Genomic DNA, 14,723 nt, shown 5'->3' with positions numbered 1-14,723 from the left:
CACGATCATTATTTGGGATCATTATGTGTTTTAGACTGAAGTAGCAGGAGTGGATTCAGGTAGCTGACCTGGTTTCAGGTCTGTACACTCCCTGTAGTCTCAGCACACACTCATAAAACCATTGCGTGTGTGTATGGTACATTCCATCCGATCACACTTTGTCAGATTATAGTCATGTGACGTCCACGTTTCTGTATCTGCATCACTGATGTCGGATCAGTTTGTTCAGTGAGCCGTCGGGGTGTGAGCTGTTTGTCTTCAGTCCTCATTCCAGCTGTTGATGTTTACGTTACCATGACAGCCATCTTTTACTATCTCCGATGACGAGTAGCCCGACATCATGAACGAGATATGCACATGTCTAACTTTGTATGTGGTATCATCACGATGCACTGCCTGCCCTGTAAACGGCTAATGCTACTAAAGCTACTCATGCTACTAATGTTACTAATGCTACTAATGCTACTAATGCTACTAATGTTACTAATGTTATTAATGCTACTAATGCTACTCATGCTACTGTCTCATGCTACTAATGTTACTAATGCTACTAATGCTACCAATGTCACTAATGCTACTAATGCTACTCATGGCAGGTGTGCAACGATGTAAAACAAGTGAAGGCTCAGTGTCTCTGTGACCTTCTGTACCAGACGATTATTCAGCGTCTCTGTGTGGCGCTCACTGACCATCACTGTGGAGTTTCACTCTGACGGTGTTTGTTCAGGACTGGATCTGTGGCCCCCGTCCATCTGGGCGGGGACCCTTCAGGGACGGGACGGCTGCCAAAACAAACATGCTTGTGGCGTCAGCTGAGTGGCGGAGTCTCCGCTACAACAGGATGTGACATCAGGATGTGACATCAGGATGTGACATCACTAAGGGCTGTTTGAACAGGGCTGCTCGGAAGGTTCCATACGGACACAGAACGTCTGGAGGAGGTAACTCCACGAGGTCAGAGAGGAACCTCCACAGGTTTCACTGCAGGCTACATGACGTGAGCTAGCAGCCAGGGCTCATGGCTGAAGCTATCTGTTAGCTAACAGGACCCAGAAGCCAACTGTTAGCTAACAGGACCTAGAAGCTAATTGTTTGCTACATGACCTAGAAGCTAACTCTAAGCTAACAGGACCTAGAAGCTAGCTCTCAGAAGTGATGTTTGAGTCATCACCTCTTATTAACCAAAATAAAAATTATGTTAAAATCAGATTTTGGAAGGCCTCTGGGCTTGTTAGCCTAGCTCCATCAAAAGATTACAAAATCCACCTTCCAACAACTCCGACTATGCACACACACACACACACACACACACACACTGTAGGCGGCGCCATGGTAACCAGGGTGGTGTGATGGAGATCTCCACCAACACACACTCGTCATGTAACTGTCTTCCTACTGCAGCCATCGGACAGACAGGATGGAAGAGAAGCATCCGTATGAAGTACATTTACTCAGGTACTTCACAGCTGTGAGGTACTTCAGTACAGCTGTGCGGTACTTCTGTACAGCTGGGAGGTACTGAGCTCCTTAACTTGGTGTACTTCTACTCAACCATTTCAAAGGGAGATATTGTTGTTTTTGCTGACAGCTTTAGTTTCTTTACAGATTCTGATTATTAAAAATATAATCAACAGCAGAATAAAAAAAATACATTAATGCATCAATATTTACTTTTAGTAATCTAGATATATTTTGATAGTGTGTACTTCAGGATGTGGGAGGAGCCTAAAACAGAGACATTAAAGTCGGCCAAGGTCATCGGTTCTAGATATCCTTCATATTCAAGTAAATCTGAGAATCTTCAGTATTAAAATGTTAACCGATACAGACACATTTGAACTATCTAATAGCAGTGTAGGAAGAAAATGGTGGAGGACCCAGGACAGATCCCTGGGACTACCGAGCCCAACAAAGTCTGCTGGTCACACACACACACACACACACACACACAGAGGATGAACCACTCAGAAATCAATAAAGTCTCTGTCAATAATTTATTCATCAGGTTCAATAAACATATTTGTGACTCTGTTCCTTTAAATCACCATCAGTGTTCAGCAACTTCGTTGAGTCACTAATAACATAATAATAATACAAACGTGACATGACGTTCCCAGTCCTGTGACGCCTAGAGAAGAACACCTGCTGCTCAGGTAGTTCAGGAGCTTCACGTGCAGCTCCTCCAGTTCATTCAGTCATGTGACATCCATTTAAAGATCCTGCGCCCCCTTTTCTGCAAATCCAGGACCGGAGTCCACCTGACCGGAGTCCACCCCTTCACCCCACAACAGGGGGTCCTTCAGAAGCCATCCGGTACCGGCATCTAACGCAGCGAATCAGTCAACTAATCCGGCGGGAAGGCCCCGGTTCGGTTCAGTCCAGTTCGGCTCAATCCGGTTCGGCTCAGTCCGGTTCGGCTCAGTCCGGTTCGGTTCTCCTCCGTCTTCAGCAGAAGGCCCGACTGTTTGGACTCGTTCTCACCGCTCCGCAGCGGTCTGACTCGGCTCCCCATCGGCCCCGGTCCGGCTCAGCGGACCAGCATCTCCAGACAGGGGACCCACTGATTCCGGATCCGGCTCTCCTCGCAGAAGCTGCTGATGTTCTGCAGCGCGGTGGACTGGAGGGGGGTCACCGGCGGGTTCTGCGGGACGAGCGGGGACACACAGTGAGACTTCCGGTGATGACAGTAAACACCTGTGACTTGCGGATCCCGCAGCCCGGGAGGCGGACTTACCGTGACAAGGATGCAGTGCAGGTCCCGGGGCTCGTTGCCGTTGCTGTCCTCGGCGTCCCCGTCCAGCAGCTGGACCAGACGCCGCATCCCGGAGACCCGCAGGATGTCGATGTCGTTGTCGCAGCAGAAGGCCTGCAGCAGCGTGAAGTGGATCTGCAGCGCGATGTCGTCCTGGTCCTCCTCGTCGGTAGCGAGCACGCACAGGACCACGCTGTCCGGGTCTCTGCAGGAGGAGGGGGGGAGGGAGACCCGGTTAGAACCGCATCACAGTCTCCGTTCACAAAACCACAACATTGTGCAGAGCTCAAACTTACACATTCATGAGTTTGGCGGACTCGTAGACCCCCACCGTGAGGCAGTCCTGGCGCTGCGCCGCGATCAGCAGATCCTCCAGATCCTGGCTCATAGTCCACATCCTGCACAAACACAGAGTCGCTTAGAAACCTGCACCGGGTCCAGGGTTACATAGTGGACTGAGCTGGTGCGCATCGATCGGGAGGACTCACCTTTTCTCCGTGCTGTTGTAACCGATCATCTCCTCCAGAGTCATGCTGACGTCACGCAGGTAATCCCCTAGATCCAGTTTAGATTAAACAAGAATAAAGTCCCGACAGGCGGTAATCCAGAGTCCGGAGTCCGTGAGCGGGTCAGGGTTACACCGTGAGTGGGTTTGAGTGAGTCCGTGAGAGGGTCTCTGTTAGTCCGGCAGCAGTGTGCGGTGGAGCTCTGCCGGAGAATCCGCGGCTCTACGCTCTTTATAGAGGCTCCGCGCGCCGGGCCCCGCCCCTCCCTGTGCGGGGCCTCATCATTGGTCCGGCGCTGTCAATAGATCCTCCGTCCTCTGCAGCCATTGGCTGAGCGCGCTAGAGACGCCGGTGATCCCACGTGGGTGGTTTCGGAGAATCCCCCCCCTCCTCCACCAGCTTTGTTTACCGGGACCTGGTTCTCTGACTGGAGGAATGTGGTCCTCCCAGGATCTGGACCATCTCCGTCGACACAGCAACGAAACCAGGTCTGGGTGTCGCGAAGCGGCTGACCGTCCGCGTGACCGGGCACTAGCCGGTCCGGCTGCACGAGGACACTCAAGAAACGATGCACAAAGCGCGTTGATGCGTCACGAGATGAAGTCACGAGACGCTCTGATTGATTGGAGTCTGATTCTTGTTCTGCTCCATCCGGGCTCCAGACGTCCCGGGTCCCGGCTCCAGACGTCCCGGGTCCCGGGTCACAGGACCGGGTCCCGAGCTGCAGAAGAACACGCATGCGCTGTAAAAACAGCATCAGAATAATATAACAGAAGCTTATATGACTGAATACAGAGTTTTAACAGAGTTTTAATGATGCACGAGCCGTTTGCACTACCCCCCCCCCCCCCCTCCTCCGGGATCACATCCTGCAGAACTGATATGGACTCAGGTCTCAGACGCCCCTCGGCGGCCCCGCGGTGCCACTGCAGTAGTGAAACCAGCAGGACATGTCGAGACGCGCTGTGAAGCCGGTGCCCCGAACTGGGGCGCGTGCAGAGTGTGTGTGTGTGTGGGGGGGGGGGGGGGGGGGGGGGGTGACCTGGTCGTTTCTGAGGAGGTTTCAGGGTCCGTTAAGGGGCTTTTGGGTGCTTTCAGGGGGTTTTCAGGAAGGGATGAAGGAGTTTTTGAAGACGGTTTCATGTGTCATTAACGGATCTGGGGGGTCCTGCAGGGACTTTTAGAAGCGGTTTGATGTACTTTAGTGGACCCTTGAGGGTTTCTAGACCTGAAACAGAAAGCAATCCTGAAACAAAGCTGCAGGATTCACTTCGGTTGGATTGTATATGTACACCGAAAGAATCGATTAAATCCTGAATCCTCTCAACTTTAAGAGAGTTTAGTGAGCTTTTAAGGGGAAATGTTTAATTCCTTATACACCTTAAAATCTCTGAAGCCACATGATGAATATGATGTTGTGACATTTATTGAAGTATAAAACTTTAGTTTTAACATGTAGAATAAAGTTTCCTGCCTCAGGTTTGAGAAGCTTTTGAATAAAATGCTTATATTATACATTTACATCAAAATCACTTTAAAATTAAACAGTCGAGTTTAAGTAGCAGCTTTATAAACATTCAGTTACACACGTTTCTATTCCTAAAAATGGCCTTTAATGTACATAATTAAAATGTAAGAGTATTTAAGGTGTAAAAGGAGGTTTAAGTGTAAAGTTTAGGGGTTTATCTGGTAATAAAGTCAAGTTTAAAGGGGTTTTAATTCTGAAGTTAAATTTAATTTAAAGGAAAGTTTTCCAGAAGTCAAAAGTTCAAAGTTCAGGTTCAGGTGTGGTGATAGAGCATCCAGGATCAGCTGATCCCTGATCGGCACTCACTAATTGTATTTAAGTCAACAAAAGAACATTTCAGGAACAGAAACAACATACAATAATAATAATAATAATAATAATAATAATAATAATAATAATAATAATAATAATAATAATAATAAGCTCCTCAGTCAAGTTTAAAGGAAAATAAAGTAAAACAAAAGTGTTCCTGTGCTGTCCCCTACTGGTCCGATCCAGTTCTCACAAGAGGATTTTATTGTGGTGATTTTTTTAGATGTGTTTTAGATGTGTTCATTGTTTGGTTTAAACCACCTTAAAGAACCCCTTGATTTCAGTTTAAGGGTTTATTGAGTTGTTTAAGCAACAAAGAAACTTTTCATTTGAAGTTTAAGGAGTTTAATTTGAGTTTAAGGAGTTTTTAAAAGTATAACATTAAACTTTTAGAGAATGTGATTAAACATTAAGGGATTCTTGTGTGTTAAATGAAAGTTTAAGTTTTTTTACTAATACAATTAAATTCAAGATTTTTTAAGGTATAACTTTTCCTTTAATTATACATCAAACTGAAACAGTGATCAATAAGCAACAACAGAGAAATTATCATTAGAGGGATAAATGAAGGTGTGATTGATACTTGATGAGCTATTGATGAAGTATCAGTAGTTCATGATGAAGCTCATTAGCAGCCAATCACAGATCCTTAGTGACAAGGGATGACCTCACTTTAAAATCAATCATTGATCCCAATCGATACTTCAAAATACTGTAAACACCAATCATATAATAAACTGACCTATTAATTATAATTACTTTGCTTTAAAATTAAATCATGTTACATCCCTCAAATACTGTAAAATTAAAGTATAAGAACACTTAAATGTTTAAAGTCAAGTTTAAGGAATTCAACTAAATCATATATTTAAGTTTTAGAAGCTTTATAAACATTCAGTTACACACATTTCTATTCATAAAAATTACCTTTAATGTACTGAATTAAAATGTAAGAGGCTTTAAGGTGTAAAAAGGAAGTTAAAGTGTGAAGTTTAAGGGTTTATCTGGTAATAAAGTCAAGTTTAATGGGTTTTTACACAGTTAAATTGAATATAAATGAAAGTTTTCCTAAATTTCAAAGTTCAGGTTCAGTTGTGGTGTGAAACGTTAGTGTCTCTAATAGAGCATCCAGGATCTTTTATCGGCTGATCAGTAAATATAAAATAATGTCCTTTTCAGTTGTTACAGTTTAAAGGATTTAAATAAAATGTTAAGGTGTAAAATTGATATCTAGAGGATGTTAAAATAAAGTCCAAATGTAAAACTCTGAAATGAGAGAGCTATTTTGAAGAGAGTTAAGTTTCCTGCTACAGTTAGAAATATATTAATGTACTTAACTGTTTAATGTTTGGAGGATTTTTAAGGTGTAAATCTCCTTTTATAAAGTATTAAAATGTATTACTTTGAATTCTCATGTTGCTTTTAAAATATCCTTCATAAGTTCTTATAGGCAGTGTCTTTAATTTTTCTTGAAGACTCTTATTCACAACTCAACTTTAAAAATTTAAGGGACTTTTAAGTGAGTTGATTAAGGAAGGTTCAAATGGGGGTTTAAAGTATAAAATAAAAAAATTAAGGTCTAAAGAGTGATGAGTCATTTAACTTTATGGAGTTTTATGGAGTTTTATAGTTTAGTTTAAGGTAAGTTTAAGTTTAGTTTAAGGTTAGTTAAAGGGTATAAGATTCAACTGTTAAGTGTAAATAAATGTCAGAATCCACAAACAGTTAAATTAAACCTTTCATTTTACAATACACACATCTGCTGTTTTAGTGTGTGTGTGCGTGTGTGTGTGTGTGTGTGTGTGTGTGAGAGAGAGAGAGAGAGAGAGAGAGAGAGAGAGAGAGAGAGAACTCTCCTGCTGGTTAACACTCCTCTCAGTCTGCTCTTTTTCCTCTCAGCTTCATTTCCATCTCACACATCCTTAAATCTATGGTTTTCCCTCTGGAGTCTGGTGGCTCATTTACAGGCGTCCCGAGTTGTTTCCCAGAATACACAGCTCACCTCTTCGTTCACACGTTTCATATCAGATTCACTGTCATACTGTCGTCGTCACACTCATAATCTGAAAAAAAATCTATAATAAGATTTCACAACCACCACAAACTACAGCCTTGTTTTATTTAAACCTTCATCTTTGAGATATTAAAGCTGAAGGTGTTTTAAGGTGTTTTATTTCTACTTTTCTGCTCATTGAATTCACGTACATTTTTATATTTATGATTAAGTAAATGTGTTTATACTATATACCACATTATTACAATAAACATGTGAAGAATGCCTGTTTAGTATAAAGACAATAAGCCAAAGAAAAAAGAGCCCTTATTAAAAATAATAAAATAACTGATGAAAATCGATGATGAACAGTCGTTTTATACAGGTCTAGTTTTCAAACTTTTACTTTTGTGACTGAAAGGAAGTTCATATTCATGTGCATATTCTGCCTGGAAACTTTAATTTTGTAGAGATTGAACTCTTTTTACTGACATTTACTGACTCGTCTTCAATAATTCACTTTATTTAAACGCAAATTACAGATTGTTTAGATTGAATAAAAAATGAAGTCGTAATAAACTACAAAAAGGGGACAAATTAAAAATCATGGACGGTTAACATCTGTAGCACGGAGCGAGGATCAAACTGAAACATCCATCCATCTATTGTTTACCGCTTATCCTGTAATCAGGGTCGCGGGGGGGGGGGGGGGGCTGGAGCCGGCAGGGTACACCCTGGACAGGTCGCCAGTCCATCACAGGGCCGACATGTAGAGACAGACAACCGTTCGCACTCACATTCACACCTACGGACCTGTGAGGCTGTGAGGCGACAGTGCTACCCACTACACCACCGTGCAGCCCCAAACTGAAACAAACGTGGCAAATAGTGTAGCTAGTAGCATAGCTAATAGTATAGTGGTAAGGCTAGTAGCATAGCTAATAATATAACTAATAGTTTGTCTAATAGCATGCTAGTAGTAGCATGCTTGAGTATTGGTGACTCCCGAGCCGGTAAACAGCGTAGTTAGTTTTTTTCCACAATTCAGGTCGCTATTATTTTGAAAGGTGCCACCGGAAGCTGTCTCCTCCTCGCATCCGGTGTACTTGACGCAGGTGCGGCGGTTTGTCGCACTTTAATCTTTAGTTGTTCCGATGAGCGCGGACAGCCATGACTGAAGTGACGGGAAGCAGTGTCTCTGGCGCGGCCGCGGAGCCGGTACGTTATCGATTATCGATTTATCATGTTTTTGGATGAATAATGTGAGAAAATATGAGCGTGAGCCAGTCGACTAAAGCTGTTTTCATCTTTTAGCTTAAACGCCGTTAGCTAGCCGTTTAGCTTGTTTGCTAACGGGCTGCTTGCTAAATCTTAAATGTGTGTTTGGGCAGGTGGAGTCCGGTGTGGACGAAGCTTCCCTCGCAGAGGCGTTTGAAAAAACGTTGGACATTTCACAGGTTCGTATAAAAGTTTCATTTTTTTTTTATAGTTTCAGTGCAAACAGCAGAGTTGAATGCTTCTTTCCTGAGATGGAAGGTACGTGTCCACAGGCAGCAGTATTTCCACGTCTCCCATTCATTGGTTGCAGTTGAATAGTCAAAAAATAGGTCCTAACAACTATACCTAACTCCTATTCTTTGACAAAACATGGTTCTACCAATTTACACTTTGGCCCCAAAGCATGAAAACACAAACTTGTCCAACTTGTGGAGTCTGGTGGATGAAGCATGATAATTGAGTGATTCTGGATCATTGCAGGATGTTGAACTGACAGAATCAGCAGCCTCAGAGGAGACAGACAGAGAGAAAACGGAGCAGGAAGACAGGCAGCAGGACGGACAGAGACACGGGCAGCAGGACGGACAGAGAGACGGGCAGCCGGACGGACAGAGAGACGGGCAGCAGGATGGACAGAGAGACGGGCAGCCGGACGGACAGAGAGATGGGCAGCAGGTCCGTCCAGCAGCAGCTCAGTCCTCCCATCCAGAGTTGAAGGTAAAATCACAACTAACTAATGAGGACGTTCCTCTTCATTTGACGGTAGTTCTGCACAATAGTGGAACAAAATTTATATTGCAATATGTTTTGCAATGTCAAGTTAAAAAATACAGGAATTTTCATCCTAAATGTATAAGTTAAAAGCATCAATTAAATACACTTTGAAACTAACATAAGTCTAGATATATATATAAAGTATTTAGTTATCTAGTAGGGCTGTAACGATACACGTATCGAAGCTGAAATCGCGACACTCAGATCCACGAACCTGTCTCGCGCCACAAGAAGGCAGAATCGCGACACAACTTCCGGTCCAGATCAGCACTATGAGCTGTAGGTAACACCACATTAACACCGCAGCGGTCGTTCGCTAATTCTCCGCCGTTGTTCGTTCACACGGAGCGAAGCACCGCTGGAGTAAAGACGAACCGCTGTGTAATTCACAGAAAGCAGCGCAAAGAGACGTCCTGGTACACGTCATGATGATGACGTGTGTGTGTTTTCAAGGGGTTTCCCTGGAGTCTCCCTGTCACTCAAAACCCGACGGAGGCTAAAGTTCACTGAAGTCTCGGTCCGGAGGGCTGACCGTCGCAGAGATTTTTTTTCATCATAAACACTCGGTGAGTTAAAGTTTTTTTGGCCGGTGACAGACGCTGTTTATCGGGCAGAAATGTGAGGAAGAGTCGGTAGGACGGGCGGGAGGAAGGACGCTTCTCCACGTACAGCTGCGGTATTTGTTTCCCCGTTGCCAAAGACAGTTACAGTTACTACGTTACCTTAGTTTGGTTCTGCAACGTTGCTTTGTGGGACATTTCTCTGTAGTAAGTTGAGTGAGGGACCTGTGCAGTTAACAGACTATCAGATAGACACGCCCTCCATGCCAAATCTGCATCTTACATAAATCAAATGTTTAATTAAAAAAATAAATAATATCGAAATTTGTATCGAACCGTGGGTCAAAAATCGTGATACAAACCGAATCGTGAGTTTGGTGTATCGTTACAGCCCTATTATCTAGTAATAAATGTGTTCATAAGCTCACCGGTTGTACAGATATGAAACGACGGATCAGGTGGGTTCAGGCTCCTCCCACTCTCAGGGAGAGAGAGAGGGTGAAGCAAAGACTAAGCAACCTGAGAGGGCTGCTGGAAAAAGCTCACGGTTGGATCCACGAGACCCCTTCAACCCGGGTCTCTCCAAGCCACCTGATGTAGCTGCCGGTCTACGGGGGAATGACCTGCCCGGGAGAGGCTCCTCCCACCCTGAGTTCATCATGAAACTGTGCCTGCAGGTCATTGATACTGGATGAGTCATGAACAGAAGGATCATGGGAGTTCTCCTTCGCGTTAAGAAGCTAAATAGTCATAGCAACGTGTTTGATGTCATCTACCAACGTCACACTTCTTGTCATGTGACCTTTGAGCATGAGCACATCAGTGTCGATGCTGAAACCGTATAATGTGCAGCTCTGTTTGACTTGAACGTTGTTTGGTATAAAATGACTGTTTATGTCTCGTTTGGGTGTCCCAGTGAGACTCAGCTATTGTCTTAATAACAGTTCAGACAAGTGATCAACCTGTCTCACCCTCAGTGGGTGGTGGGGGATCGGTGTCAGGCCGTGTGGTCGGAGGACAGACAGCTGTATCCAGCAACAGTGGTGTCTGTGGACAGGGGGCGCTGCAGAGTCCGCTTCAACGGCTACTGCAACCATGAGGACGTAGACCTGAAGGCCCTCACGAGTCCAGATGCCCCGCCAACACGGAGACTGAATGCTCAGGTAACAAGCTTAACGAGCAGCATCAAAGGCTTCCACCTCGTTAAAGATTCAGTAGACATCCACTCATTTAAATATCCAGATGATGTCACCCAGTGTCTTGTTGCCGTCTGGCTCTCAGGACTGGAGACCTGGTTCTCGGTGCCGGGCCGTGTACTCGGAGGATGGTCTGGTTTATCCGGCTGTCGTCGTGTGGGTCAAAGGTCAGCGAAGCCGCGTTCGCTTCGACGACTATGACAACGAGGAGGAACAGGACGTCGACTGTCTGCTGAGCCCCGATGAGCTCCATGGACCCAGCAGAGCCTCTGCAGCCAAGGTAAGAACCCGCGCCAGGACCTCAACCGGGTATCAAACCCATTGACTCACAGAAAACGTTGCATAAAATAAATTCTTAATCTTGTGACTTCTTTGATGGGATGGTTCCTGATTTAACTTAATTTAAAATATTTTTAAAAATAATCTTTTTGAATGAAAATGTTATTCTGAATGTTTATTCTGTTTGTCGTGAATAAATGCTTCACAAAATTAGCCACGAGTTCTGTACAGGTTCTTAAGATGGACCAGTAACTAGTCCTGGAAGGATGGAAAACATTAAAGTCACCGTTATCCTGCCTAAATAATTGTCATTCATATTATTATCCCACTAGTTATCAGCATATGACAAAATGGCAATCATTCTGAAATCACTTAAACAACGCGGCTCTAATCAGCGACCATATGTTCTGATAAAATGAGACTCAGCATCTTTTCTGAATCTGTCCAAGCGTCTCCTGTAATCCTTCCAACACATAATCCACCAGAGACCACGTGTTGGAGTCTGGTTTTACCGGGTTTTTCCTCAGGACCCTGAAGTGGACTGAAAACACCACTTCACCTCAACCACAGCTTTCCCTCATCAATTTCTCACAGAACATCTGGATTCATCATTTAATGGGTTTCTGTCTCCCTGCTGCAGTACCACTTTCCACCTGAACTGGTACTGATGAGTGGGGGGGGGGGGGGGGGCGCTGTTTTACAGAAACATGACTTAAACACCTTTTCTGTCTCCCTGCTGTAGTACCACTCGCCACTCGGGGGGGGGGGGGGGGCAGTTTTACAGAAACATTCATTAAACGTGACAAATATGATAACTATCAAATAAATCACATAAACTCAAGTGTAGAGACATCAATTGCTGCATAACATGTACACATTTAAAAATAATGTATTGGAAATATTAGATTTTGATAGTGTATCGTATCAGTCACAGCCCTGACACTCAGACCTGCAGGTGGAAGCTTATGGTTAATTTGTTGTTGTTGTTGTGTGTCAGCAGGTGAAAGAGAAACAAAGTAATCAGAGTAAAGTAGACAAAGAAGCAGCAGAGAAGAAGAGAGGAGACCAAGCAGAGAAACCAACCAATCACAGCTTCTCCTTCTTCCCTCCGTTCCCCCCTCCTCCTCCTCAGTCGGCCTCTGGGGTAAAACTCACGATAAATATATTGAATCTATTGATTTGTTCCTGGTTTGATCAGTGTGACGGTGTCTCCCTGCCAGGAGTCGGTGTCCTTCATTCCTCCTCCTCCTCCTCCTCTCTGGACGTTTGCTAGCAGCCCTGCCGCCGTCCCCTCCTCCTCCTCCTCCGTCGACTCCTCCTCCAGCATGCTGATGCTGTGGTACATGTGTGGCTTCCACACCGGCAGTTACATGGTCAGTACCGCTGTTACATCCCCTCGGTCATCGCCGTGGCGTACACAAACGCCCGTCACTTTCAGATCCAATTAAAGAGTGTTTCAAATTGTTTCAATCCAGAATCAAGGAGTCATCTGATCATAATCAGAGAGACCACCAATCAATTTATTTAGAACCAATATCAGCTGATCGGAGGCTGCAGACAAAATCTGATCACCCCTAACTAATGGACCCCTAACCCACAGCGGTAGTTTTAATGTTGATTAATTATAAAAAAAAATATATATATATATATATAAAATGTGCAGATGAGACGAAGAAGATGAGCTGCTGAAGTTCAACGTCCCTAAAATCTATAAATGTTCACATTTAAGAGTGTGAACCGGTTGTTTGTTTGTTTCAGGCTCAGCAGCTGTTTAAGTCCAAAGACTGAGGTAAGACCTGAACACACACTCGTACACGTACACACATATACACACCCACACACAGGTACACACATGTTCAGTGAAGGTACAGAGAAGTAAATGTACGCTTTTACATCCATGGCCTGATGATGTCATAGTCTAGTCAGTTGTTCACTGCTCATCAGGGTGAATTATGGGAAACTTTAACTCACTATACATTCAGACAACATGCAGAACTCGGCAGTGAGCCATTCAGACCCCTTCAGGTGCATTATGGGAAATGTAGGAACTAAAATTCAAAGTACCTCCACCTCTGCTGCTCAGGTTTGGACCTGAAGAGACTGAATGATGGAGTTCTCTGATCACTGGTGCATCAGTGCATTGATAGATGTACTCTGAATACTTTGATCAGCTGATCATGCAGGTAATCTTTTTGATGTGTTCTGCTTTAGAGCCAGAGAGGATTCTGGGACGAGCTGCAGCTGTGAAGATCCTCCACATGTACATTTATTCACTATATTTTAAATATCCTTTTATTTGTTCTTGGCAGGAAGTGTTTATGTTGAGAGTTTAAGACATTTGTGTTTGAGTTTCTGAGACCTCGAGGATGAACTGAAGAGTCATTGTTTTGATATTTAACAGACAGATGATAACTGCATCTTCCTCTCCGTGTTGTCTGTACATGCAGGTTTAAAGGACTTCCTGTCCTCGCTGATCCCCCTTAGCTTTCATGTGAGACTAGATCCAGTCTGTTCTGTATTTCACAATAAAAGCCCTAAAGGTCATATTGAGATACAACAATATTGAAACCTTTTTATTTTATGGGTGCGTATTTTAAAATAATTCCCTGGATAAAACTCAAATATAGAACTGGTTATGATCATTAATTAGTACACTTTTACTTATATACGGTAGTTAAAGGGATAGTTCAGAATTTTGGACATATGACCTATTTTCCAAGTGAGCCGGTGTGTTCGAGACGTCTGGAGACGTTTTCAAGAAATTTCATTCAGTTCTTCTAGTTGCTGAGTTCGCTTGTGCTATGGATAGCGCAAGTCAATCGTTCTAGCTAGCATGGCATTAAAAACAGTCTTGCCCACTCCACAGTGCACCCGAGGCAAATCAATTAAAACACTAGACTGTCGATGTACATATCTGTGTTGATAGAATAATATTTGAAACAAAACTAACCTCGCATCGCATGAATCATCCATTTTTTGAGGGACTAGTTTCTCAGCAGCAGCGGAATTATACTTTGCTCCGTCGGACTCAAAACTCTAAAGACGCGCTGCTCGGAATCCAGCCGGTAAATACACACCTGAACACCGCAGATTTGTTGGCACTTATGCCCCCAAGGCTGTCTGAAAAGCCCTCGGAGCTCACACAAACACCGGCCAGCCCACGGCCACGCGAAGCCACAATTACGCACCGCGAAGCCGGACCTCTGCTTCGTCCGTAGACCCGTAAACCCTCGGACACGTTGCGGGGGATTCCCTCCTGGCACCACCAGTCTCCGTTTGTTCGGTCCCGGTTCTCAGCTCCAGCTATCTCGGTCTCCACAGACGCTCGTCCACGTTCTGCCCTTTGAGCATCCCTCTCGTGCAATTCTTCCTCTGTATATTCAGGCTCGTACAGGTACGGTTGGGTTTGGGTGGAAAAAAACTCCTCATCAGAGTCTTCAAAAGTTTCACTATATTCTCCAAAAGTGGCCATTTCTGTGAGATTGAAGAAACTAGCACTGCAGGCTACTCTGCGTCTGTAGTAATGACAGCAGGTAAACAAACTA

The 14,723-nt window shown here is 44.3% G+C and overlaps 2 protein-coding genes across 4 annotated transcripts; one reads left to right on the top strand and one right to left on the bottom strand.

Annotated features, from left to right (window-relative positions):
- Positions 1-1,980: 1,980 nt before the first annotated feature.
- Positions 1,981-3,480, bottom strand: LOC311014723 (growth arrest and DNA damage-inducible protein GADD45 beta-like). Its single transcript, XM_084011491.1, has 4 exons — positions 3,241-3,480; positions 3,049-3,150; positions 2,735-2,957; positions 1,981-2,641 (listed from the first exon to the last, which is right to left on the bottom strand). The coding sequence occupies exons 1-4, from the start codon at positions 3,282-3,284 to the stop codon at positions 2,528-2,530; spliced, it is 483 nt and encodes a 160-aa protein (XP_083867617.1). The 5' UTR covers positions 3,285-3,480; the 3' UTR covers positions 1,981-2,527.
- A 4,667-nt stretch (positions 3,481-8,147) lies between these two features.
- LOC311014749 (uncharacterized protein) lies at positions 8,148-13,784 on the top strand. Of its 3 annotated transcripts, none has more exons than XM_084011529.1 (9): positions 8,148-8,309; positions 8,483-8,548; positions 8,850-9,086; positions 10,681-10,866; positions 10,985-11,179; positions 12,176-12,322; positions 12,399-12,551; positions 12,937-12,967; positions 13,390-13,784. In XM_084011529.1, the coding sequence occupies exons 1-8, from the start codon at positions 8,262-8,264 to the stop codon at positions 12,964-12,966; spliced, it is 1,062 nt and encodes a 353-aa protein (XP_083867655.1). In that variant the 5' UTR covers positions 8,148-8,261; the 3' UTR covers position 12,967; positions 13,390-13,784. The 3 variants fall into 3 exon arrangements, with proteins under 3 accessions (XP_083867655.1, XP_083867654.1, XP_083867653.1); XM_084011528.1 differs by having other exon boundaries at positions 10,648-10,866; positions 12,179-12,322; XM_084011527.1 differs by having other exon boundaries at positions 10,648-10,866.
- The last annotated feature ends 939 nt before the right edge of the window (positions 13,785-14,723 follow it).

Source organism: Eutrigla gurnardus, assembly GCF_963514095.1.
Source record: "Eutrigla gurnardus genome assembly, chromosome: 6".
NCBI lineage: Eukaryota > Metazoa > Chordata > Actinopteri > Perciformes > Triglidae > Eutrigla > Eutrigla gurnardus.
The sequence above is the reverse complement of the archived record's forward strand: the minus strand, read 5'-3'. Positions and strand labels throughout refer to the sequence as shown.

Coding starts and splice junctions, on each gene's coding strand:
- LOC311014723 (XM_084011491.1), bottom strand. CDS start 3,284: ATGACTCTGGAGGAGATGATCGGTTACAACAGCACGGAGAAAAG. Junction 2,958..3,048: donor TCCGCCAAACTCATGAATGT/GTAAGTTTGAGC, acceptor CTCCTCCTGCAG/AGACCCGGACAGCGTGGTCC. Junction 2,642..2,734: donor TGCACTGCATCCTTGTCACG/GTAAGTCCGCCT, acceptor CTCGTCCCGCAG/AACCCGCCGGTGACCCCCCT.
- LOC311014749 (XM_084011527.1), top strand. CDS start 8,262: ATGACTGAAGTGACGGGAAGCAGTGTCTCTGGCGCGGCCGCGGAGCCG. Junction 8,549..8,849: donor AAACGTTGGACATTTCACAG/GTTCGTATAAAA, acceptor GGATCATTGCAG/GATGTTGAACTGACAGAATC. Junction 10,867..10,984: donor CACGGAGACTGAATGCTCAG/GTAACAAGCTTA, acceptor TCTGGCTCTCAG/GACTGGAGACCTGGTTCTCG.